This window comes from Bos javanicus, chromosome 7, assembly GCF_032452875.1.
Source record: "Bos javanicus breed banteng chromosome 7, ARS-OSU_banteng_1.0, whole genome shotgun sequence".
NCBI lineage: Eukaryota > Metazoa > Chordata > Mammalia > Artiodactyla > Bovidae > Bos > Bos javanicus.
Genome location: NC_083874.1, coordinates 1,383,472 through 1,410,084, shown reverse-complemented (window position 1 = coordinate 1,410,084; position 26,613 = coordinate 1,383,472). Strand labels below are relative to the sequence as shown.

The 26,613-nt window shown below is 52.2% G+C and overlaps 1 protein-coding gene across 5 annotated transcripts in view; it reads right to left on the bottom strand.

Annotated features, from left to right (window-relative positions):
• Positions 1-26,010, bottom strand: part of TBC1D9B (TBC1 domain family member 9B) — a 40,723-nt gene extending 14,713 nt beyond the window's left edge. Inside the window, exons 1-8 of one of the 5 annotated variants that reach the window (XM_061421275.1) lie at positions 25,834-26,010; positions 22,080-22,190; positions 17,129-17,247; positions 12,065-12,293; positions 10,880-11,138; positions 9,091-9,298; positions 6,895-7,107; positions 185-346 (exon numbers count right to left, since the gene is read on the bottom strand). In XM_061421275.1, the coding sequence (XP_061277259.1) occupies positions 185-346; positions 6,895-7,107; positions 9,091-9,298; positions 10,880-11,138; positions 12,065-12,293; positions 17,129-17,247; positions 22,080-22,190; positions 25,834-25,951 (1,419 nt within the window). In that variant the 5' untranslated portion in view covers positions 25,952-26,010. Of the gene's footprint in view, positions 1-184; positions 347-6,894; positions 7,144-9,090; positions 9,299-10,879; positions 11,139-12,064; positions 12,294-17,128; positions 17,248-22,079; positions 22,191-25,833 lie in introns of all 5 variants that reach the window. The other 4 variants (XM_061421277.1, XM_061421279.1, XM_061421274.1 and 1 more) reach the window with 4 other exon arrangements.
• Positions 26,011-26,613: the final 603 nt, after the last annotated feature.

Genomic DNA, 26,613 nt, shown 5'->3' with positions numbered 1-26,613 from the left:
GCACCGCCCTCGGCATCCCTGGGGCCCCGTGGGCGGTTGTAAGATCATGGTCAGCACTGTGGCACTGGTCAGGCAGGGTGTCCCTGGCACTGCGCAGGGTCACCCGCGGGTCGCAGACACCACCCCTGCTCCCGCCCCTGCCGGCCAGGCCTGCACGGCGGTGGGGCTCCCTGTCTGGGCTTACCCCCTTGGCGCCCAGGTCCTCCACGGGCGTGTTTCTCTGGAAGAGTCTGAGCAGGCCCTGGGAGGCGGTTGGCGCCTCCTGTGCACGGCCCCCTGGGAGGCCACCGAGGGGCGAGGTCAGGCCAGCGGGCTGTTCCGACAGCTCCTGGGGAGCGGGGGAAGGCTGGGAAACAGAGCAGAGAGGCAGGCCCTGAGCGAGGTGGCAGCCCCACGGCCGGCGGGCAGTGCCCTGGGACGGGCAGGAGGCCACTAGATGGCCCAGCCCTGCCTCCTCTCTGGCCGAGCACACACCTCACTGCCCTCCGGCACCCGGGCCAGGCTCTGGGGCCCGTCCCGTCAGACCCTCTCTCCATGAGCTCAGGGCCAGGAGAGGAGCAGCTCCCAGGAGAGTTCTTCTGAACTGTGTCCCCTACAAGGGCCTGATAGGCCACACTCACGGATGCTCCCTGGGGAGCACCTGCTCCTGCTCCAGCCTCGGGGTGCAGACCCTGCTGACCCCTGGAGACACGGCTGTCCTCGGGCCCCAAGCCCCACAAGGCCCCTGACCACAGTGACCAGCTTGGGGGGAAGGGTCGGGAGAGAGCCCCAGGGCCCCTCCAGGACACTGGGCTCTCCTTAGCAGTCTGCCACGCTTCTGACAAGGCTGCTGGGGTTCCGGGAGGGGAGATGCAAGACAGACCCAGAACCAGATGTGTGTGTGGGGAGTCCCTGCCCGTGGGCCGTCTCTAACCGTCAACAGGTCCCTGGTAGGGCTGTAGGCCCTTCCCCAGGGGGACTCCGGCCAAACAGCAAGAGAAATGGATCCTGGGGGGTTCTGGGAATATCCTGGGGGGCATTTGGGGCTGGGAGAAAAAAAGAGGGGCACCAGGGACAACAGTCCTGGAAGGAAGCCCTGATATTCAGGGTTCTTCCCTGGCTTTCTGGAATTGTGGCCTCCAGTCTCCACCCAGCAGGGCTAGAGAGTAAGTTTTTAGGCCCCTTCAAGTACAGTGTAGATGACAACAGACTTCTGTCCCCTGCTTGTGGTCTGGGTTCCACCTGTAGGTCCCTGACTTCAAGGTGAGCGCTCGGTCATAGGCGATGGTCTGTGTAGGGAGCTTGCTCCAGGGCCCAGGGTCAGGTAGGCCAGAGCCAGAGCGCACTTTCTGCTCTCCCCTCAGCTCCCTCCCCGGGCACCCACCAGCAGGAACACGGCTATTGGATGGACACTGATCACTGGCTCCCCAAATCCACTTGTGCTGCCGCAGGGGCTCCCCATTTTTGGGGGGACACAGCACATCTCTCTCTACTCTTGGCCCCACACTTTGTGGAATCCCTTGAAGCCTGGGGTGGTGGCCACAAACTAATTAGTATTTGCCGCCCCGGGGCTCAGGGGCTTGGGGGTACTATGTGGGTCACTTTGCGGGGAATGTCAGGACAGGCCAAGGAGGATGCAGAGGGTGGTGCCGCCATCCTGGGGTCACACACAACTGGGGATGACAACCTCCTGGCTGAAAAGCACGTCTAGTAGAGAGCCCAGCTCTGCTGACAGGCAGCTGAGCGTGCGACCAGGGAGCTCTGCATGCTTTGGTCGGAGCTGGGTTTCTGCCCTTGAGCTCATCAGCTCTGACCCCCTCGGCCGTGGCCCATCTGGTATGCAGCAGGGGTACAGATGCTCCCTACACAAGAACCAGAGCTGTGATCGCTTTGCAGGGAACATATTCTAAACTCATCAAACTGTACTCTTTCAATACGAACGTCAAGCTTACCTCAGTAGAGACGTTTTTAACAAAAAGGACAAAAGGAGAAAAAATTCTGCTAGGTTCACATCCATGGGAAGATCCCCCGGGGAAGGGAAAGGCTGCCCACTCCAGTATTCTGGTCTAGAGAATCCCATGGACTGTGCCCATGGGGTCTCAAGGAGTCGGACACGACTGAGCGGCTTTCACTTTCTTCTTTCTCTCACATCCATGGTCTGTCCTCTGCCCATGACTGGTGTTTTCAAAATGGACTTTAGATCAACTACAAACACATTTTCAAGACAAACTGTCTGAATCCAGGGGCAAGACCCTAGACTGAAAGCATTCTGATGCAGAGATTTCTGCTTCTGGCCCGAGGATCCCAGCAGAGACAAGGACACAGATGGACTTTCAGGCCATAGAGCACTGCAGAGAATCAAAAACCTCAGTGCTGGAAAGGAGACTGACTCAAGGATGTGACCTCAGCGATAACCATCCCTCATGACATACAGGTTCCTGGGGTGATGGTGAGCCCATGCCTACGCCTGGGAATCCTGTGTTCTCCTAATCCAGTCTCTCTCTCCTTCCCCTCAGTAACTGTCTTATCCATTCTTGCAGCACCAACCTCGCAAACCACCTGCCTTCCTCACTTCTACAGCCAACTATTTATCTGAGCATGCAGAAGCATGAGCAATTTGACGGCCATCCGTGGTCACTCCTGCTGGCCTGCCCTCCTGCATCTGAGGCTGTGTACGCCAGGCCCAACTTTCCGTCCATTTGAGCCCAAGATCCTACCGCTCTGGCCTCTAAGAGCTTCTTCTGGCATGCGTAGAAGACACCCCCTCTCCACTGGATTCATTACCATCAGTACAGAAATCATGCTGGTGTCCCTACCAGCCCTCCCTGTTCTTCATCTGGATGGTGTTCACACGTTGTGTCCACTTTGTGAAAGTGTACCAAGCTGTGCCTTTAGGATCCATGTACTTTACAGCATATACATCACACTCTGATTACAAAGTCAGTCCCTGAAGGCACCCCTGTGGGTCTCAGGTGGCCTTTCTACAAAGTTTCTGGAAAGAGTTGCCTAAATTCACTGTACCTTTCCCTCTTTCTCTACTTTTTTTTTACTTGAGAAAGTGTCATAAAGTGTACATTTATGTTCTAATAATTACCTTCATCCTAATGATGTCTTTATCTACTACCCTGGGTCCCCTCTTTTTAGACACTGGACTGCCTCCTAGGGACAATACTGAAATTGGCCAGTAGCTCTGTTTTTCCCGCCCCATCCTTTCCCCTGCCGCCATATAGTGACAGACTTTTGTTCTTACTTAAAAAGGCAGTCACTGAGCTTATTCTGCTCGCCATACTTCCTGATGTCACGTTTGCATCACACTCTGTGCTGCCAGAGCATACAGAATCACACGTGTCTTGTCACCTGTTCCTCGTCTTGTATCTACACCTCATATACACACTCAGTGCTCCCACCAGGGCACCTGCCAAAGCCTCTCTGGTTGTTTCTTGCTTTTCTGAGGTTGTTCACTATTAGACTCATCAAAACCTGATGGCTTCCCTGATTTCCTGCATGTTCCTGATGGCTTGTGGTCTTGATACCTGAATGTCAGTTTCCCAGATAGAAAATCCTGGGACCACAGCATTTTTTTACTGTATATTTTTAAAATGTTGCTCTATTTGTATAAAATGCTGCTATGAAAATGCCTGATGCCTCTCTGATTTCCATTCCTTCATAAATAACTTGGTGTTTCTTGACTGATTGTCCAGAAGAATTTGTTTTAATCTTTAGAGACCCACAGTTTTGCTAGATTATATCTCAGTGTGTACATATTACATACTACTTCATATTGATTTTCCAGATGTACAAGATGCTTTTCTACCAGGCGGGTTTAAGTTTTCTTTTATATTCAGAAAGCTTCTTGAATCGCAGTTTCTATCAGCTGTTATTCCGTGGCTTTCTTTTCATCTTTAGGGAGCTATGTCTCACAGACATTGGATCTTCTTTGCTTCAGTTGTTTCTTACGTCTCTTGACTGCTGCTGCTGCTGCTGCTAAGTCGCTTCAGTCATGTCCGACTCCTAGCAACCCCATGGACTGCAGCCCACCAGGCTCTTCCGTCCATGGGATTTGCCAGGCAAGAGTACTGGAGTGGGTTGCCATTGCCCTCTCTGCGTCTCTTGACTATTTTCTATTGGACTCTCCTCTTTCTTTTCTGAATCTTCTACCTCTGGCGTGCAGTTTATGCTTAGAGCACATTCCAGTATGAGCTGGTTGCCATTCAAGTGCTCAGTAGCCATCTGTGGCTTCTGTACTGACAGCTGCACCTCGATTCCATTCTCAACACGTGGCCAAGAGCAGCTCTGCTACAACACAAACAGACCACGTCCCTTCTCCAGTCCAAACTCTCCACTGGCTCCCACCTCACTCAGAGTCAAGGCTAAGTGTTTACAAAGGCCTATGGGCTCCATATGCTCTGGGCTCCCACTCCCTCTCTCATCTCAGACCTGAGCCCTGTCTGCACTCTTCTCAGCAGCCCTTTCCCCAGATACGTTCTGGCTGGTCCCTTACTTCCTTCAAGTACCACTTGATCAGAGTCCTCCTGTCCCCTGGCACTCCTGATCCTTTTATCCTGTTTTATTTTTCCCATGGCCCTTACTGCCACCTGACATATTTAATGTTTATTTCCTTACTGACTTGTCTTTCTCACTAGAATATAAGCTCTAAAAGGGCATGAGTTTTGTCTAATCAGCTCTATTTCTAGCACCTAGAAGAATATCTGACACCTAACAGGAATGCAATAAGATGTGTTGGATGAAGAAGGGCGGGTGCTCAGAAGGGGCCATGGGGCCAAGCTTAGTCTGGCTGCTCAGGTCCTGTCATCTGTGGCACTGGGAATGAAAAGGCAGTTCAACATTCCTGCTCACATCCCTTTTCACCACACCAACCTCACTATTTCTTGAAATCACAGCTCAAGTCCAACCTCCTCTAAGAAACTTTCTTAAAGTCTCCAACATGCACTGATTCTGCCTGCTCCTTTCCCATCCATTCTTTGTCTACTTAATAGTTTACTGAGCATTGATTAGTGGGTGGAAAATTTATGGCTCCAATGCTACGTGGTGGGAATGTAGGCCCTGCAATGCCAGAGCTCCTGATTTTCCTGGAGCAGCCAGACAGGTGGATTTTTATATGGACTCTTCTAGTGTTTTCACAAATCTAGACTGATAATAGCACATACATCTTGTTATACTAAGAAGGAAGGAAGTGATCAAACAAAGCCACGGTAATGTCAAAAGGACTCATGCCACCTGAACAACTGTCCTCTGGTCATAGACTGAATGAGGATAAAAACTCTCCTGAGCTGAAACAAATCAAGATGCTTAAATATGTAAATTCATAATTATACTAAAAAGTAAACACAAAAGCTGAATTGGTCACATTTGGAGGATACTAGAAAACCAACTTGTCATTTTAACAACTGGTGAATAAAAAAATAAAGGATTTATTCTGCCTTTTCTATATGAACTGTGCCTCAGGGTGACCAAATAGCTGATGAGGGTAAGTTTCTCTATACAAAAGTATTTCAGCTAATGAACAGAAGAAATGATAGAATTAAGAGTGCTCCCATTTGCAATCCTAATGAGTTACCTAGGGCATTACTTAGGAAATGCTTGTCAAGTAATCAGGTATTGTACACCTCTTGGTAGAAGTACACAGCTCAATCCTGCCTACAAGTGCCGGTTCCCCACCTCGTACCAACATAAACAATTAAATCAAAAGTCGAGCTGGATCTCACCACTCAACCACCAACTTACACGAATTAGGGCACAAAAGAACCCATTACATGCTTGCAGGGGAGGCAATCAGCAAACACCAGGCTGTGAGAAACTCTACAGCACAAATGACCAGTTCCTTCAATAAAATACTGCAAGAAAAGGGAGAGGGAGAAAGAGATGGGAGCAGAAACATGTAAAGAGATTACAGCAATCCACTGTAACAAATATATGATCTACGTGTGCTGCTGCTGCTGCTGCTGCTAAGTCGATTCAGTCGTGTCCGACTCTGTGCAACCCCATGGATGGCAGCCCACCAGGCTCCTCCATGGGATTCTCCAGGCAAGAACAATGGAGTGGGTTGCCATTTCCTCCTCCAATGCATGAAAGTGAAAAGTCAAAGTGAAGTCACTCAGTCGTGTCCAATTCTTAGTAACCTCATGGACTGCAGCCTACCAGGCTCCTCCGTCCATGGGATTCCCCAGGCAAGAGTACTGGAGTGGGGTGCCATTGCCTTCTCCATGATCTATGTGTATCTCAATTCAAATCTGATCAAACTGTAAAAGGTACTTGTACATCTGGGAAAATGTAAACACAAGTGTGAAAGTCGCTCAGTCGTGTCCGACTCTTTGTGACCCCATGGACTATACAGTCCATGGAATTCTCCAGGCAAGAATACTGGAGTGGATAGTCTTTCCCTTCTCCAAGGGATCTTCCCAACCCAGGATTCGAACCCACGTCTCCCATATTGCAGGCAGATTCTTTACCAGCTGAGCCACCAGGGAAGCCCATAAACACAAGTATTTGATGTTAAAGAATTATTAATACTGTTGGTATAGTAAGGAGACTGCAGTAAAAGGTAACCCTGTAAGAAAGACTGAAGGGAGAAATGCCAGGTAAATAAACCCAAAGGGGCAGGCCTCAGCAGTGTGGCTCCCAATGCAGGAGAAGTTCACGAGGGACAGAGATGAAGGTGGCTGGTCCAGGCAGAGCCGGCTTTTCATGTGGAGTACGCTTGAGGCAGGCAGGCCGACTTGAGGGAGTCTTGGGGGTACAGAGAGGTCTGAGACCCTGGGCCCTGTGTGCATGGCTACTGCCTCTGAGACTGGGGTTGGGTGAGGTTTTCCAGCAGCGCCAAGCGGGGGCCCTCTCCACCCAAGGGCTCTCCTCCTGCCTCTGCCCCCGCCCCGCTGCTCTGGGGGGCCCCCTTACCTCTGGGGCTGCGTCCACGATGCTGGCTTTACTCTCTGCTCGGCTGCCACCTGACGGCTTGGATGGCATCTTCTGGAGGAAGTCAGAGATCCTCTCGACCAAGAACTCACGGTCTTTCAGGTTGGCGAACAGAAAGGTCATTTTGCTCTTAGTGCTAATAGACAGAGGGCTGGGCAGGACGCTGGAGCAGTCGGCTTTTTCCACAATGGTCACCTGAGAAGCCAAAACCACCATCTGGGGGTCTGCATCCTGGGATATAAAGCCACGTGGTTTTGTGAAGGCGAGAGCACGGTGGGCTCAGGCTGCCTTCTGGGCTCGGGGCGGGGGGGGGAGGCAGGGCTCTGCAGGCCTGAGTGCTTCCTATCGTGACTCAGCCCCGATTTCTCCACTGCTGATGAGTGTGAGGGTGTCAGCCTCGGAAGACCATCCTGAGGGGGATGAGGCGGAATGCAGAGCCTGAGCCCAGCTGCTCCCTGACCAGCTCCCTCAAGGCTGACAGTCCTGCCCCCGTCCTAAAGCGAGGCAAGAAGTCATTCACCTCCACAGCCCTCACTCCCTCAGCACTTCCTGATGCGTGTCACGGGCCCACTTCTTTTTTGAAAAATTAACTAAGCTTTGGCTGTGCTGGGTCTTTGCCGCTGCTCACAGACTTCCTCTAGCTGTGGCGAGCAGGGGCTACTCTCGCTGCAGAGTGCAGGCTTTTCACTGTGGTCGCTTCTCTCGTGTGTAGGCTCAGCAGTTCTGGCTCACCGGCCCTAGGTGGCGCTAGTGGTAAAGAACCCTCCTGCTACTGCAGGAGACTAAGAGATAGGGGTTTGATTCCTGGGTTGGGAAGACCCCCTGGAGGAGGAAATGGCAAGCCACTCCATTGCTCTTGCCTGGAGAATACCATGGACAGAGGAGCCTGGGAGGCTACAGTCCACGGGGTCCCACAGAGTCGGACATGACTCAAGTGACTGAGCACAGTGGATGCCTGAGTGTGGCTGGCTCTGAGTGAGGAGGCCCTGGGAAGCCCCCTGGATGGGACGCTGAGGTCAGGGCTGGGTAGGGGGCTCTATCCTGACCAGCTGTGGCCACAGTCTAAGAGCTTCCAGGGTTAGCCAGAGCTCTCTGATGTCAGGATGTCAGGACCCCTCAGGGGAAGTGGAGCTGGGCTTAAGATGAGTCTGTAGCCAGCCCCCAGATCTCAGGGTCAGGTCGGGACAGCAGCCAGGACAAACCCACAGGCCTAGTGCCAAATGGGGTGTGGGGCCCGGGGCCAGCCTGGAGCTGTGGCTCCTTTAAGTCTTTGCCTCTAACTTCCCTTGGGGAAACTGAGGCAGCACAGCACCTCACACCTATTCACGACTATACCCACAACTTCAGAGCTTTGTACAAAGGCCAGGGAGGTCCCATCATTCTGTTTTAAACAGAATCAGACTACCGTGATTTAAGTTCTAATTTAAGAACCTCACTGTGCTTCAGTAATTAAACAGCCAGTATGTCTTGTTGGGATCTATCCTTGACCTCAGGGTCTGGGCGTTCTGTCTGGGTGATGGTGGTGGGGTGCTCCCCCTCACTATCTACAACCTTCACTGCAGCACAGGGCAAATGGCCTTGTTTCCACGAGTCACTGTGGAAGCCCAAGAAACCAGAGAAAAAAATCCCTGTGACAGGTAAGAGCTAGCTTCCGGGTGAGAGTTGACCCTCCTCCTGAAAAGTTAAGAGCTGACTTCCGATGACTGCCAGAGCCTGAGCCCCAGCCAAGGCAGGTGCCAGGAGGGGTCAGTGAGGGGGCCTCTGAGGGTGACATGATGTAGGTGGGGCATGGTCAGTGCCCTCCAGGCCCAGCCAAAGCAGGGATATGCCAAAGTCCAACTGGAAGACCCAAGAAGGCAGGACCAAGGGACACTCACCTGCAGGAGGCCACTGGGCTGACCCAGCGGGTCCTTTTTGAGGTTTCCTTGTGTACCAGTGTGAGTGCTGCCGGCAGGCCAAAGCCTACCCTGTCTTCCCACCAGGTGAGGGTGACCCTTGAGCGGGCATCCAGTGCGCCCTACACCCCATGGGGCCTGGTGGATGACACGTGCTCGGGGAGGTGCTGAACCGTGTGCCCTCGCTGCTCATGCCACCAAATCCTGAGGGGCTTCCCAGGCTGGGGACCTGGCCGGGTGCCCTGGCACGTCAGGGGAGAGCTGGCGAGGACGTCGGGCTCACCTCCCGCAGCGGTATGATAAGGTGGCAAGCATCCTCCTCCTTGCTGGCGAAGCAGATGTAGTTGCTGGAGATAAACATCTGGCCGGGGATGTGCAGCTTGTTGAACGGGGTCCACAGGGTACAGCTTGTGTGGCCGTCCAGGCGCTCGTCCCTGGGCAGTCGGAACGTGGCACGGTAGCACTCGTTCTTGGCTCGAGCGTCCAGGTCTCTGGTGGTGGGAAAGGGGGCAGGAGTCAGGGCTGATACACTCACGAGGGGGCCTCATGTCCTCAGCTTCCACACTGGACTCAGGCTCGTGGGGGTCCTCCTGTGAGCAAGTTGTGCCCAGGGACCTCAGAGTTCAATAGAACACGCACATTGAATGATCCAGGAGGAAAATGCGCATATCCGTATGGTCAGCAGAGGAGCGGTCAAATAAGAGCACGCCTGGTGTGCCCAGAAGATGCCTGCGCCCACCCTGCGGCTTCTCACTGGGAAGACCCGGCCCCACCGGGAACCCAGACGCGCCTGCCCACAGGCACGTGTGGAGTGAGGACGAAAACGCAGGGTGCTAGCGCTTCCCCAGCAGTGCAGCGGCTACGATTCTGAGCTTCCACTGCAGGGGGCGCAGGTTCAATCCCTGGTTGTTGTTGTTGCTAAGTCACTTCAGTCGTGTCCGACTCTAGCGACCCCATGGACTGCAGCCCACCAGGCTCATCCATCCATGGGATTTTCCAGGCAAGAGTACTGGAGTGGGGTGCCATTGCCTTCTCCATAGTGACCCCATGAATTGCAGCCTAACAGGCTCTTCCGTCCATGGGATTTTCCAAGCAAGAGTACTGGAGTGGGGTGCCATTGCTTTCTCCTGCTGAGTGGCTTGGACCAAAAACCTCAAAAAACATAGAACACGGGGGGCTGTTGCTTAGGAGAAACACACCCTCGCTGGGCCTATGACGGTGTGAGGCGGGCCCGGCCGCCTGCTTCTCGTCCTGCGGGGACCAACCCTTGTGAGCATCTCCCCCCAGCCCCAGGGGAGCGGCCAGCAGCCTGAGCCGGGCCTGGCGGGCGCCCTCGACGGACAGTGCCAGAGCCTGCCCAGTCCCGCCCTGCTTGTTTTCTTCCCAGAGGTTCTGAGAGCCACCCGGTCACTTGCATGAGACGAGTGCCGTCCCTGGACAGCGTCCTGCCAGACGGTGCAAGAGTCTGGGCCTAGACCAGGGTCTCTGAGCCCAAGGGCGTGCCTCTCACTCCGGCCATCTCTGAGCTCCCCCTGGCCTACGAGCGCCCCCTGACGCTGCCACGGAGCAGCAAGGACAGAGCTGCTCTGCGAGGCCGGCCCCGCGCCGCGTTCCTCGCTCTGCTGGTTCCCACACACAGAGTGGCAGGGCCTCAGAGCCGCGCAGGGCGCTCGCCCGGGGCCTGAGCCGAGCCGTCCGGCCGGCGGGAAGGCGGTTGCGCTCCCTGAGCCGGGACTCACTGAGGCCACCCCGGCTCCCGCGGTGGGCGGCGGTCCTGGGCTCCGCTGGCGCTCACTCACCGCCAAGAGCCGGGGGCCGGGGGCGAGTTACTCTGTCTACCGGGGCCCCAGCTTCCTGTCTCAGACTCGGGAGACCGCGAGCGCTCCCCGCCCCGGCGGGGAGAAGCGATACATGAGGCACTCCCTCCGCGTCAGCGGCAGGTTTGAGGATGATGCCTCTGTGAGGCTCCTGCCCTCCGTGCACGACCGCAACCACCCTCCAGCGGGCCCCTCCCACGCAGGGTGCCTGTGCCGGGTGAGGAGGGCGGGTCCCCGCCGGGCCGGGCGACGCACCGCTTCAGCGCCGAGATGTTCCTGTGTGGCCGCGGTGGCCTGGGCGGCGCCCTCTCCTCCAGGAAGCCCTCGCTGTCCAGCAGCTGCCGCACGGCCAGGTTGGCCAGCTGCTCCATGAGCTTGAAGGTCTCCCCGATGTTGAGGAACATGGAGAAGAAGAGCTCCTGGTCCCGCGTGTCCACGCGGATGCTCTCCGGGAAGAGCAGTGTGGCGTTCTTCTCCAGCCGTGTGACGTCCACCCACTGCACCACCAGGCTCACTGGACGCCGGGGGGGACAGACACGGCATGAGGGCAAGCCCGCTGCAGGGCCGGGCAGCCGGCTCCTGACTCCCCGCTGTGCCCAGCCCGAGCCCGGCTGTGCGGGGCTGACCCAGCTCCCAGTCCCAAGAACCTCCTGGGTTTGCCCACAGAATGGCTGAAGGACGGCATGAATGAACAAGCAGAGGTGAGCGAGCTGAGCCCCGGGACCTGAAAAGCCCCACCTGGGGGGAGTGTCCTGCTCTGGGGGCAAGTCACAACACGGTGTGGCCGGCACAGAGAGGACACTGGCCCTGCCTCGTGAGCAGATGTGAAGGCAGGAGAGACAGGTGAGGTTGGGACAAGCGTGTGCATGGCTGGGCGCTGGGCCCGGGAAAGGGAACACGGAGAGCAGCTGAAGCCTTGGGGCTGCTTTCCGGGGGTGACATGGCAGCAGAGGGCGCTGGCTGGGCATCTGCTCTTTGTCCTGAGGCCAGGGCTTCCTGGGCGGAGGGCCCCGCAGCAGGTGGATGCAGAGGCGCTCGTCCAAGGCCCCATGGAACCTGCAGCCGCTCAGGGATGAGGGGGGCGCTGGTATGTTCTACGTGAAAGAGGGGAGGCCCTGTGTAGAAAGTCACCATGTGAAGAGCTGTGCTGGTTGACGCAGACATGACAGAAGCCCCCAAGGGCCAGGTGATGTTTGGCTCAAGTCTGGGCGTTCTGCTCATGGGTCACTGTCTTCTGGGGAGACTCTGGTGGTTGTGTGGGGACAGAATATCTGGGGGCTGAGGAGGCTGAGCCCTCAGGAAGTCCGGAAGTCTGGGGAGGAGGTGCACTTTCTAGAGGCGAGGTGGAGGGTGAGTGCAGAGGAGGATGCCAGCACCAGCTGCAGGCTGGGGCAGGGAGGGTGGGGGGTGACGCAGGGAGCCCGTGCTGCTTTCACTCACCCTCCTTGCCCAGCAGAAAGGAGTAGAAGCAGAGGTGGTTGACGGTCAGGTAGAGCCAGCCCTGCCGGGGCACACGGCCCTTCCAGTAGCTACAGGAGTAGTAGTTGACCAGCTTCTCCCCATCGGGCATCCCGAACTGCTTCCTCATTTTCAGCTCGGCCTCCTTGAACTTCCCAGGGTCCTCGTCTCCCTGGGGCTGCACATTCTTGTTCTCTTCTGCGATGATGCCCTGGAGGAGGACACAGGGAATCAGTCAGCGGCACTTGGGGCTCCTGGACACTGACCCAGGGCCACAAGCAGGGAGACCCGACAGCTGCTCTGGCCACACACAGCAGGCGACTTCCCCTAACTCCCCGAGCTCTTTCTCTCTACTAGCTCAGAGCAAAGACTTTCAAATTTACATTTTCGTTATTTTAATGTAAATACCTGAAAAATATAATACATAAACATGGCAAAAAAAAATTGCAAATAGTAGAAAAGGGAGTTCAATGAGAAGGGAGTCTCCATCTCCTCTGCTGTTGTAACCACTTTGCTGATTTTCTCCCAAACAGGCTGGCATTGATGCACCTTTAAGCAAATACACACACCTGCTCTTTCCCTTCCTTCTTTGCCCAAATGGGATCTTGCTGTGGCACTGTTCTATGAAGGGCATTCCTCATGCCAGTGTCCTGAAGGATGTTCTGTATCTGACACTCCCCCTCCTCCCCATAGCAGGTGGCTGCTGCCTCTGGCCCTTGCTCAAGGCCTTCGGGCCAGCTGCAGGGCCCACCCAGCTCAGGGCGTGTCAGTGCTATGTCCCGCCAGCATCTTTAGTGGGCTCACAGTGCCCAGAGATATCCCCCTGGGCCACAGAGCCAAACCTCCCGGGGGTACAACAGGTTCTTAGTATATCTGGCTCAAAATGTACACATAAATCTTCCAGGGGGTATGACTACTCGATAAGCTAAAGGAATTCAAGGCAAGTGGTGTGGCCCAGACTGCTGCTTCCACGGAGCCTCCTGGCAGCCTCATATCCCTGCCTCCACGAGTAGGAAATACAGCCAGGAGCTGGGGTGAGGACCCAAGAGCAGCACCTCCATTTCAGTACAGACAGCACCACTGTGCCTGCAACCCCAACATCTCTCTCTCTCAAGCTGCCTCTCTGTCTCCCCAGAGCACTGCTGCAGAAGCGAGCTCTACATCTGAGCACCCTCCTCACTACCAAGGCCCCACCTTTGTCTTCTGCTGCCCTCCAGCGTGCCTACTGGGAGGCTGGAGAAGGGGCCTCACCAGCGGAATGGTGAGCGCCAGACAGTGCAGACAGCCTATGGACGTCACTGGCACCTTGGCCTTCAGGCCCCCTTCCTGGGTCTCAGTGGGTACCCCCACTCCTTCAGCTGCACCTGGGAGATCCCCAAGCAGGGAGCAAAGGGGCTGACACGCCGCTTTGCATTTTTCTCTGCATTCCCACTGGCCTGGAGTACTGGTCCCCACGAATGGAGCGAACCGCCTGGCCCCCAGGACTCGGGTTTTGTTTGCTAGCTGACAGAAGTGCACCGTAACGATCGCTGGGTAGATTTTGAATGACTAATTTAAGTTCTTTAACAGTTTTAGGCATATTCAAGTTTTCTATTTCTTTGTCTCAGTTTCAGTTCTATTATGTGGCAGATTAGATAACAGCCCCCCTAAAGATGTTCCGCTGGAGAAGAGAATGGCAACCCACTCCAGTATTCCTGCCTGAAGAATCTCCATGGACAGAGGAGCCTGGTGGGCTACAGTCCATGGGTTGCAGAATCGGACATGACTGAGAGACTAACACACTAAAGATGTTACATCCCAATTCCCAGAAGAGTTGAAAGAGAGGTACTAATTGATTAAACAAGTCAATCAAGACATCAGTGCTGCTGGCATTAAAAAGAAAGGTAAGGACCAAAAACTACGAAATGCATGGCTCCTGTTGTTGTTGCTATTTAGTTGCTTAGTCGTGTCCGACTCTTTGCAACCCCCTGGACTGTAGCCCGCCAGGTTCCTCTGTCCATGGGATTTCCCAGGCAAGAATACTGGGAGTGGGGTGCCATTTCCGTCTCCAGGGGATCTTCCTGACCCAGGGTTGAACCTGTGTCTCCTATATTGGCAGGTGGATTCTTTACTGCTGAGTCAGTAAAGGGAAGCCCTACAAGGTTCCTAAGAGCTGGAAAAAGCAAGGAAGTGGATTCTCCCCTCAGAGCTTCCAAGAATCAATCTTGCTAATTCCTTGATTTTAGCCTATGAGATTTCATTTCAGACTTCTGACATGCAGAACTGTAAGATAAGAAACTTGTGCTTACTTAAAACTAATGTTTTAAACGTTTGGCTGTCCTGGGTCTTCTTGCTGTCAGGCTTTTCTCCAGCTGCAGTGACCTGGAGCTACTCTCCGGATGTGGTGCTCGAGCCTCTCACTGCAGTGGCTCCTCTTGCTGCAGAGCATGGGTTCCAGAGCGCACGGGCGTCAGTAGCTGTGGCTTCCCGGCTCAGGAGCACAGGCTCAATAGTTGCAGCACACAATCCCAGATCAGGGGTCAAACCCATGTATCCTGCATCGGCAGGCGGATTCTTTACCACTGAGCCACCAAGGAAGCCTTAAGAACTTCTGCTGTTTTAAATCACTAAGTTTATGGTAACTTGTTACAATAGCAATTGGAAACTAAAACATTATTTTAATAGTGTCCATCTTGTCTTAATTCTTATAATTTATGGGTGTAAAGCTGTTTATGGCATTTTCTTTTTTTTAAACTCTGCTTTTTTTTTAAAAAATATTTCATTCCCAACATGGCTTGAGGTTTTTTCTTTCGTCCTGTATCACTTTTGCCACAGGCTTATTTATATTTTAGATCTGTTTTTTGATTTGTTGTTCTTCTGTATCATTTCTTTATTTTCCAAGAAATTAACTTCTTCCCTTTGTTACAGGCATACCCTGGAGATACTGCTGGTATGGTTCTGAACCATAGCAGTAAAGCACATATAAACAAGTCATACAATTTTTTTGGTTTCACAGTGCATATAGAAGTTATGTCTACACTATACTGTAGTCTATTAAATATGTAATAGTATTATGTCTAAAAAAAAAAAACAAGGTACCTATCTTAATCAAAAAATATTTTACTGCTAAAAAATGCCAACTATAATCTGGTGAATAATAGAGTCTTTGGTGAATAGTAAATCTTTCTGTGATCATTGTATTTCTGTCTTTCTAATTTCCTGGTTTCTCTGGAATTCTTCTAATTTACTGAATTGGACACTTGGCTCACTAACTCCCACCTTTCTTTTTTATCACGTCATTATAAAACATAAAACTTAAGACTTTACATTTCCTTCTGTGTGCTGCTTTTACTACATCTCCCAAGTTCTGATATACAGTAGTATTTCTGTAACTGTCCAGTTCTCTCTCTCTTTTTTTGGTGGCACCATGCATCTTGCAGGATCTTAGTTCTCCAACCAGAGGTTAAACCAGGGTCCCAGCAGTAAAAGTGCTGAGTCCTAACCACTGGCTTGCCAGGGAATTCCCTCAACATTTTTTCTTCTGTAAAAAATAATTTTTAATTAATTAATTTATTTTTGGCTGCCCTGGGTTTTCGTTGCTGCGTGGGGGCAACTCCTCAGTCGTGCTGTGAGGACTACTCATTGCAGGAGCTCCTCTTGTTGGGGAGCACAGGCTCTGGGGTGGCTGGGCTTCAGCAGCTGCAGCTCAGAGCCTCCCTGGGTGCACTTTCGGGGTCTGGAGCACAGACTCATAGCTGTGTGGTGCAAGGACTCAATTGCTCCATGGCCCGTGGACTCCTCCTGGCCCAGGGATCAAACCCGTGTCTCCTGAATTGGACCCCGCACCACTGAGTCACCAGGGAAGCCCCCTCACCTCAACATTTTCTAATTTCCATTTTTAATTTGACTCATCGAGAACTTTGGTCTATTTTGTTGGGTAGTTTGTTTGGGCTTGGCATGAGGGAAGCATTCCATAATGTTGCTGTTATTGCTATTATTGCCCAGCTGGCTCAGTAGGAGAGTGAAGGCCTGCCTCTGCTCTCTTTGCCTAGTTTCCTGGAACTAGAAAGGCAACACAGGTCCTGTCCTAACCAACCCCAAGGCACACAGAGAACTGCTGAGGAGCTCTCGGTGCTATCTGCCCAGGTCTAGGAAGCTCTGGCATTATGAAGTCACGAGGGCTTGCCCAAAGCAAGCTTGTATCATAAACTCTGACCTAGTAAGGGCCCTCTGAGGAATCTAAGCCAAGGCAATAAACCACCAGAAAGAAAAAGAGGCAGATTCACACACATACATTCTCAGATAAATGCTCATTATGCTAATTATTCCCTAAAGGGGAAACAATCTAAACATCGCCGTGTAAGTTTTTACACATTCATAATTATTTTGCTACCTGTAAAATATTCCACTAAGAATATCACATATGACTGATCAAGTCCCCTGAATATAAGGTGCTCAGTACAGTATTCATATAGAAAATAAGTACTATGTTAGCAAGTATGATCACTCTCGATTAGCAAAGGAAAGAACAGCTGCTTTCCCTCTTAATACGGGACTGGGAGGCACTGTTCCCTGGCAGTGCTTCAGGGAACATCCTGATACATATGTCATTCTGCACATATGAATACACTCTAGGGTAAATTCCAAGGAATGCAACTGCTGGGTCAAAATATCTGTGCATTTTGAAGTAATGTTAGCTTTATGATAAAAATATACTTCATATTATTTTTAATAATAAGTTGTCATTTCCAACTTCTTCCTCTGTTGGCCAAGGAACTAGTCACAGAGCTGTATATCTGCATACTTGTTCTAACACTCTCTAAGGGGATGGGAACTCCCAGCTATGCTTAGTCAGACTCTGGTGGCTGGCCAGAAGATGAGGCCTGCATACAACGAGTTCACCTGCCCCTTTCAATGCCAAGAGAGCAGGACTGGACACTTCATTCCATCTCTGCTTCATGGAGGAAAGAACTGTATCATGTTGTCTGAAGTTTACAGAGGATGACATAGGTGAATACTGCTAGCCCAAAGAAGGGAGGCAGAACCAGTATGGAGAGTGAGTCTTACGTGTATCTTGCCCTTGACGAAGGTGGTGATATCTTCCTCATTGTCAAAGATGGACAGCGTCTGGAGTAAGTTATTTTCCAGCCATTCCCAGTGTTTTGTGATCTCTTTCCGGGAAGAACCTAGGGGTGGTTTGGTGGAATAAAGAAAAGGAAAATCACAAAATCACCAGGACTTAAACATAAACTCAGAGAGAGTTTAAAATGGGTGACCTAATTTGCTATACAAAACAGATTACTATCTTTCACCTGTCTACTCTTTCCATATATATATGTGTGTGTGTGTGTGTGTGTGTGTGTGTGTGTGTGTATAACAAAAGTCATAAATGGTACTGATAAAAACACAAAATAAAAAAATTCAGATAGTCACGAAAAAAGTAAAGCCTCCATTGCCCTCTAACACCAAGAGCAAGAATGACTGCTAGATTCTTGTGTCCTCCCAGAAATAGTTTGTACACGTGCACATTTGCTTACTTACTTTTCTTTGAGACAAAAGGACTTAATGTGGTCTTCCACGTGTAGCTGATTAGCCAGACAGTCAGACTTGGTCTAAGTGACTGCAGTTCTCCCAAGAATTTAGGCCTCCATAGGCGGCAGCGGGAGCTTCCTGCAGGACTCCAGCTCCCTGGCTGGCTGGTCTCCTGCTGGGCCAGAGGCCCCCTCCCTCTCTCCGAGCCAGATGCCCCATCCAGGCCTCTGACTGCTCTTCCTCCTCCCCCGAGTTCACATCCCAGCTGGATCCTGTCTCTTCCAGGAACCCTTTGTTTCACCCCCGTTTGACTCTTTCAGTTGCTAGCTGGCCCCCAGGGTCTGCCTCACCTAGGAGGGAGGTCCCTGTCCTCCTTAGGAAGAGGGCCTGTCGAGGGCACTGCAGGCCCTGTGAAGATGGAAAAACTCAGAGGCAGCCCAGTGCCATCCCAAAGACTGAGGCAGCTGCTTTCTCTGCCTCTATCAGGGAACTGGGAAAAGGGGCCTCGGGAGAAGTAAAAGAATGAGGCAAGTCTCTTCCCCATCCCTCTGGCACCCCAGTTTTGGGGGGTTTTCACATGTCTGGCAGGGGGTTTGCATTTAGGAACTCTTTTCTAAATGAATTCACACAAGAACAAGGAAAGGAGTGAAGGCTCTGCTTCCTTTCCAGTGTCCTGGGACCGTCTGCCGACTGCAGGCACCCAGAAGGCCCTGCTGTCTCTGTGGCTGTGAGAAGGCCCACACACTCGGATGGAGGGGCCTGTGGCAGAGACGCGAGTTCCGCATGACTGTGGGCGACCCACAGATCCCTGGCCACCCCATCCTTTCCTGCCTGGCCACAACTCTTCTACCAGCTGAAGACCCCGTCCGGGCTCCATTCCGGCCAGGCTGAGTTGGTCCCTGCCATCTCCTCTGGCCCAGCTACCTGCTCAAACTCTGTCTTCCAGAGTCACAGCCCAGCCTGTCTTGGTTAGGGTTGATTTCTTTTGTTTCTTTGCATTTACCCAAGCAGTTCACCACCCTAACAAGCAACAGCGTGGAAAGACCCTTTCCCACGGTCTGTGGGAAAATGTCCATGTGAAGACGATTAAACCCAGAATCATACACTAACAGTGATAATCATGACGATAAGCGTAACAACAGATGATTATAGCAAGAGATAACCATAAATAGAAGTTCCTAAATCATCCATGAATTTTTTTTTTTTTTTCATTTTTCTTTGCATATCTATTATGGCCTCCTTTCCCTAGTGCAGAGAGGCCAAGGCCTAGTTGTTAGGAGAAGGGAGTTCTTTCTTGCTTGCTTTTTTTGCAAGAACCCATATTTGAATGTGAAGGTTGAATTTGCATGTGATGCAACTCTCACACACATGTTGCTGGCAACCTAAAACAAAGGAATCTTTTCACTATACCTGTGTGGATTTGCCTGAACTTTAATTATAAATATTTACACATATTCACACAAAAGAATTATTAGTTAAAAGCAACTTGATCTTCATTTCAGTTCAGTTCAGTTGCTCAGTCATGAGCGCACACCAGGCTTCCCTCTCCATTGCTAACTCCTGAAATTTGCTCAAACTCATGTCCATTGAGTCAGTGATGCCATCCAACCATCTCATCCTCTGTTGTCCCCTTCTCCTCCTGCCTTCAATCTTTCCCAGCATCAAGGTCTTTTCCAACGAGTCAGTTCTTAGCATCAGGTGGCCAAAGTGTTTCCAATGAATATTCAGGACTGATTTCCTTTAGGAAATCATTTAGTACCAAGTGAATACTGAAACTATTTCTATGCCGGGTACTGGTAATAAAAAATGTAATAGCTAATTAAATTTTAAGTGCTATTTCTGTTTTTCCAGAACTTTTTATAAATTATCTTATTTGATTCTTAGAGCACCTTGGAAACAGGTACAGGTATTTTCATTTTATAGGATGAAGCGGAGGCACAGTTAGGTTGAGCATGTTGCCCAGAGTCACCTCGCTGGCAAGTGACCTACCATAACACTAATCCAGGCTGCCTGCACCCTCACGGAGCTGCTGGTCTGGTGGGAGAGCAGCAAGCCTTCAGTGCAAAAGTGCTGCTGGGGACCTGGCAGGTCCAAGGGAGGGAGAAGTGGTACGTGGTTCTGGGGAGTCTGGGAAAGCTTCTATACAGTGTGACATCTAGGCAGGTGCTCAACAGAGCGGGGGGAGGCAACGTGGATGCGGGGGGATGCTGTAGGCACATCAGCAGGACAGCTGTGGTGAAGGACTTCAGGCCCTGCAAGTGTCTTGTCTGGCTGAAGGCCAGGTGTGAGCTGGGGGAGGAAGAAATGGAGGCAAGCAGATCCTGAAAGTCCTTTGGTGGTGGTTTAGTTGCTAAGTTCTGTCCGACTCTTGCAACCCCATGGAGTGTAGCCCGCCAGGCTCCTCTGTCCATGGGATTACTACAGGCAAGAATACTGGACTGGGTTGCCATTTCCTTCTCCAGGAGATCTTTCTGACCCAGGAATCAAACCCAGGTCTCCTGCATTGTAGGCAGATTCTTTACCAACTGAGCCACGAGGGAAGCCCCTTGTAGCTCTCCCGCCAGACGAGTAACTCCTTGAGGGCATGAGCAGCCTGGATTAGCATTACGGTTTGGTTACTTTCCAGTGAGGTGGCTCTGGGCTACATGCTCAACCTAAGCTGAGGATAAGCCTCAGCTTCATCCTATAAAATGAAAATAACTGTACCTGTCTCTGAGGTGCTCTAAGAATCAAAAAGATAACTCATAAAAATTTCTGGAAAAACAGAAATAGTACTTAAAGGGGAAAAGTCCTTTAATGGCGACCTAAGGAGTCAAGATTCAGTGGCAGGTGTGAGGAGGGGTCTGGCTTTGGAGAGCTGAAGAGCCGTGTGGGCAAAAACAGAGCGGCACAGGCAGACGAGCACAGGGGCCTGGCCGGGGCAGGAGCTCCCCAGTGCAGCGCACCCCTCCCCTGGGGGCTTCCCACAGGCCCCCGGAGCAACCGCACGCCTCTCTTCCCGCAGAGAGGCTGCTCACACCGCCACTGCCCCCTCTCCATGCACTCTCTGAGAAGGAGGATCCTGAGGTGCAGATGAGCACCTCGAGGACCCATTTCAGCATGAAGCAGCTCTTCTTGGCCCAGGCACACATCAACTGCCCCGGGCGCCCCCACATAGGCAGCCGCTGGCTCCTGCAAGTGCCCCGCTCAGGGTGCCCTGTACCCAATCCCAGCCCCCATAGCTGCAGTCCAGCTGTGAACACTCTCATCACGCCTTCTCAGGTCTCCAAGGAAAAACATTACCCTGAGGAGCAGTGACCCTGGCTGCTAGCACAGAGAGCATTGGACACAGTGGACACAGGCGCTCGGGGTCTGATCTAGAGCTCCATGGGACTTTGGGCAAGTTTATTAACCCCTCTGGGCACAGTTTCCTCAGCTTTAAAATAGGGGAAACCAACGTTCTCCCTTCTGGAGTTATTGGGAGCTTCACATACCTGGCAGGCAGGACCTGCTGTCTGAGAGCCAGCTATGACTGCTGTTCAATCCCAGGGACCTCAGCCAGGCTGGTCCCGCTGAAAGGGGACTTCCTCCTGGATTCTCAGGAGGGTGGCTGTTTCCTCTTAGGACAACTATAGCCGATTCTCATTATTCACAGTGGTTGTGTTCTACAGAGTTTCCTAGAACACTGAATTTGCCGATACTGCTCCCAGGGGAGCTACAGAGCTAAGTTCCTGTGAGCTTCCGGTCGCAACATTTTCATCAACTGATCCAAATACTATTTTGTCTTATGTCTTTCTGCTTAAAGCCATCTTATTTAATACATACTTTTAATAGCCAGGAGCACTGTAACTCACGCCTGAAGGAAGCTCCTCTAACTCCTATTTTCTCCCTAAGGCACATCGCAGCTTCTTGCCCTTAAAAGCACCACACGCCACGCAGCACTTTAGCATTATACTTGGGGCCATTTTAAACAGCAGAGTCATCAACAGGTAACTCAAAAACATGAAAAGCACAGTGCTTAGATTTCTAAAAGGAGACATGTTCATGGTTTGACCGCTAAAACAAGAAGGCAGAGAGGTGGCTTGCTCCACCTCAGCGGGGAGCCTGTGTGTCTGGTGATTCAAATTCTTCACTGCTCTGCACACACATACTTCAACAGATGTTCACAATCACAAGTATTGATTTTTGGGTTTACAGATAACTTTTAGTGAGTAGGTGAATTAAAAAATTATGTAGTACATGAAAAATGATCAATAGTATCATCTTGTCAAAAGGTTAGCAGAACACGGACACTGCCCAAGGCCAAGCCCTTGGAAAGGCACAGGGCTTCGTGACACTCACCTCCACCTGCCCTGCATCCGTGCATAGCCATGTTGCCTTCCTAAGGTGGATGCTGGCCTGGCCTGTGCTGTCTGAATAAAGGGCAGCACCAGATTCTCAGTAGGCTGAGTTCCTCCCTCTCTGGGTCAGGCCCTGCCCAGCACCCCTGGTGATTCAAGGCACCTACCGCACGCCACTGTCCAGTAGACCTGCGAGTCCTGGGTCTGGTGGAGGATGCGGTAAGGGGCCACCCGGGCGCTGGAGTCCAGCACCACATCCAGGGTGCCCACAAGAAGACCTGGCAACAGGGCAGAGAGAGGGGAGGGTGAGGGAGGGCTGTGCTGGGAGATGAGCCCGGCTGGAGGCAGCCGTGAGGGGAGCACTGCCCCACAGCCCCAGCCCAGAGCGTGAAACATCATACGTCATTTGAGTCCATTAAATTACTTCTTTTTCCTCAAAAGCCTTCAGCCAGTTTCTGATCCCTATCAAAAAATCCCCTCCTACTTATTCCTGTTTATCCTCCTGACTCAGAAACACCTGCAGGCAGGGGCTGATTCACGGGGCTCAAAGCTCACGTAATCCAGTAGGCCGTCTTCAAGAAAAATGCAAAATCAGACTTGAAAACTAGCATTTGTCAGAATGAGGAAGTACAACGAAACAAAACAACAAAGACCTCCCTGGTGGTCCAGTGGGTAAAGACTTTACGCTCCCAATGCAGGGGTCCGGTTCCGGGCCTGGTCAGGAAACCAGACCAGGTTGCAACTAAGACTCCACATGTTGCAACTAAGATTCAGCACAACCAAACAAATAAATATTAAACAAAACAATACCGCAAATATCACAAAATCCAGGAAAACAATGTGATTTATTAACTGCCAGATACATTTCTTATGACATGTCTCTCTGACGTTTCTGGCTGTATACTCTGATGTCTTTTTCTTTTTTCTGATGTCTTTTTCATAAGACAATGATATTTAACATCATTTTCCACATCAACAACAGGAAGATAATGTAGCCTCAAAAGTCCTGATGGAAAATAACAGGCAAATTTTTAGTATTGTCCAAATTGTCCCATTTTTTTTTTTCCATCTCTGAAGCATTTTAGGACATTTCAAGTTTTCCTTCTCATCACAATGTCATCAACATTTGTCAACATCATTATTTCCCCAATAAATCAGAGGAAATGTTTACATTTTGCAACTATTTGATTTATTCCTCTTCATTAATTGAATGATTCAGCTAAATAAAAGCCTGTCCATTGTTCATATTTGAGGTTTGCTTATTTATTTTTTATTTTTGGCTGCGCTGGGTCTTCATTGCTCTGTGTGGGCTACTCTCTAGCTGCTTCTCAGTGTGACGATTTCTCCCATTGCAGAGCGTGGGCTCTAGAGTATGGACTCAGTTGCTCCATGGACTCTTCCTGGAGCGGGGGGGATAGAACATGTGTCCCCTGCATTTGCAGGCTGATTCTTTTTGTTGCTCATAAGGAATATTGGACCTATAGTTTTCCTTTTTGAAAAACGAATTTTCTTTCTTTTTGGCTGTGCTGGGCCTTTGCTGCTGGGGCTTTTCTCTAGCTGTGGTGAGTGGGGGCTGCTCTCCAGTCGTGCTGCAATGACTTTTTGCCGCAGTGGCTTCTCCTGGTACAGAGCACAGGCTCTAGGGCGCGTGGGCTTCAGCAGTTATGACTCAGGCTCAGGAGCTGCGACCTGCAGGCCCCAGAGCACAGGCTCAACAGTTGCTCTGTAGCACGTGGGATCATCCCGGGTCAGGGATTAAACCTGTATCTCCTGCATTGGCAGGCAGATTCTCTACCACTGAGTCACCAGGGAAACCCCAGCAGGTGGATTCTTAACCTCTGAACTACCAAGGAAGTCCCTATTTTTTCCTTTTAATAAAATGCTGCTTTTGGTATGATCTGAAAATATTTTGTTACCATTTTCCTATTGATGCCAGAATAATTACTATTGATTTTATTGCTTGACTTTAACACTTGTTTCATATTCCATTTTAATCTGCTTTTTCACCCTCCAGTCTAACAAAATAATCAGTTACAAAAGAAGGTAATTTTCACATACATCCAAGTCAGGAGTCTGTAATGTTTATTGTACTGAAATGTTCTAAAATGCCTCTGTAAATTGCAGTTAAAGGGGCATATTCAAGATTTTTCAGTGTTCGGAATAAACTTTTTTTAACTGTTCATGCTGAGGTTTCTCTTCTGGTCTCAGAAATTTTAATTCCTATATCGTTGGCATATCCATATCGCAAGACTTGAAAGCTTTTTAATGGCAGACCATGTCATCACAGTCATCAATGAAGAATCTAGGTTGGCATCTGTCTTTAAAAGACAGATCGAATAAAACCACATTGTGAACTGTCCCTCCTGCAAGAAGAGTGTGTTCAGGAAACCATAATGTCCATCATGGCACAGAGAAGGCCACTGCAAAGGCCATGCCAGAACTGACTAATCATAGCTAAGGCAGAGAGTTCAAGGCATGGTTCCCAGGGGGAACTGGAGAGTCTGCTTTGGGGGACATGGAGAGATGAGTGTGGTAGAAAGAACCTTCTCCGCACAGGAAGGCAGAGCACAGAGGGACCCAGCCATGCACTGAGGTGACCTGTGGAAATGCAGAGCACAGAGCAAGCACTGAGACTGAAATATGGGTATGCTGATATACCTGAAGGTACTGGGCACCCAAGCATTCAATTTCTACATAGGCTTCGAGGTGGACCACCGGTCAGTCTCTGCAGAGGGGCTGCTGTCTAACCTCCACTGAACAGCCTAGTCCAGGACGCAGGTCCGGAACTGGCTTCTGCGATTCCAGAGGCCTCTGGGAGGGGGCTCAAGGCACTGAAGACAACAGTCTTCCTGGTAACCCCACAAACTTCCACATCAGGAGGTGGCCCAGGAGAGGCTGAAGGAAGCGTTCTCCCATGGAAAGCCTCTGTCTGCGCCTGACAGGCCTATACTAGCTTCTAATATTTAACATTAGGACGTTTCACAGAAAATTCTCTTGATAATTAGAAGACCCGGCAACACTGGGTCCGAGGTCCTAAATGGCAACAATGGGCCGCCAGAGGAGCACGGGCACTGGTCTGGCCTAAGACTGATCCAGGTCTGCTTTGGCAGTGCCTGGACTTTGGACAACACCTGTAGAAGGAGTGCCCAGGAGACATCCCCGGGAACCCAAATGCCACACACCCCAGGAGATGCAGTCCTGTGTAGTGCCCAGATGGGCAAAGAGGCACCCTGCCTAGGTCATCAGAACACATATATCGGTGATCCAGCTAGCCTCGTTCTGCAGGTCCAATGCACCAAGAAGAGGGAAAGACGGATGAGGAGAAGCTGGAGAGATGGAAGCTGAGTCAGGCAGCAGCTGGGAGGAACTCTGATCTCACTAAAAAGGCAATTCTTCGGTGAGCGGGGAAAGAAGAAGGAAAGGAATGCTTGTGTCCCTCGGCCCCTCCTGGGAGGCCTGGGGGAAGCAGAGGCCCAGGAGATCCCGCGAACTCTCAGCCGTGAGATCCGTTCCGGGAAGCTGCACAAGCCTCCGCTGAGCCCCGGGAAGGTCCCGGGCACCGAATCCCGCAGGGGCCGCCGCCAGCCTTCTTCTGGCCTCCCCGCTTGACCGCAGGCTCCCCGGCCGCCCCCCTGACGCGAGCGCAGATGTCTTCCTCGAGGCCCCAGCCCCGTCCCTACCTGGCGCCACCCCGGCCGGCCCCTATCGCCCGCCCGCGGCCAGCTTTCGGGCCTCCCGCCCCTCTCCCGTCCCGGCCCCACGCCTCCCTGCCCCGCCGCGCGACGACGTGCGCGTCCGCAGCGACGCTCCGCGGCCCGGCCTGTCCGGCGCTGGCCGGCCGGCCGGCCCTCGCTTCCCGGCGCTCCTTCCTCGCCCGCCCCGCGGCGGCGCCCACAGGCCCGGCCACCGCGCGCCTCTCACCCGTGAGGCCGCCGCCCTTGCCGTGGCCGCGGCGCCGCTGCAGCACGAAGAAGGGGTTGGCGCGCTCCGTCACCCACAGCGCGTTGGCTACCAGCACCTCCTCCGGGCCCAGCCACATCGCGGCGCCGCGCTCACCCGGCCGACGCGGGCCGGGCGGAAGCGCCGCCGCCGTCGCCTCGCGGAGCCGAGCGGGCGGGGCGGGGCGCGCGGCCGGCGGCGCCCCCTGGCGGCCGCCGGGACAGCGGGGCCTCGGGACTCGCAGCGCGTTCCGCTCTCCCCGCCCACCGGCCCCGGCCTCCGCTCGCAGGCCGGATTAGCTCGGCCTTCTCCGCTTCCCTCTTGGCCTTCTAGCCACAGGCCTTCGCGCGGCCGGCTCATCGAGGAGCGGTTCAGTCCCGGGGCCAATGGCCTGTGGCCGGAATGGTTGAATTCACAGGTAGCAGGGCGCCTGGCGTTTTGTAAAAACCTATCCAGGGTTTGCAGGGAAAATGTAAAGAAATAGCCTTTGGAAATACATTTGTTCAGAGCAAACCAGTGCCTGTTAACATTTGGAAAGGGTGGCTGGAAAAGTGTTAGTCTGTTGTGGTAACTCATTTTGACGCTTGGGCCTAAGACGAAGGGAATCTCAAGGAGTCCAGCACGGGTTGTTAGGAAGCTGGCGGGGTCCTCAGAAACCAGTGCAGTCCCCTCACTTGATGGATGGGGTCACTGAGGCTGGGTGGGCCTGGGGTCGGGGGCAGCACCTGGCCTGGGGCCCCGGAGGCTTGTGCACGAGCTTGG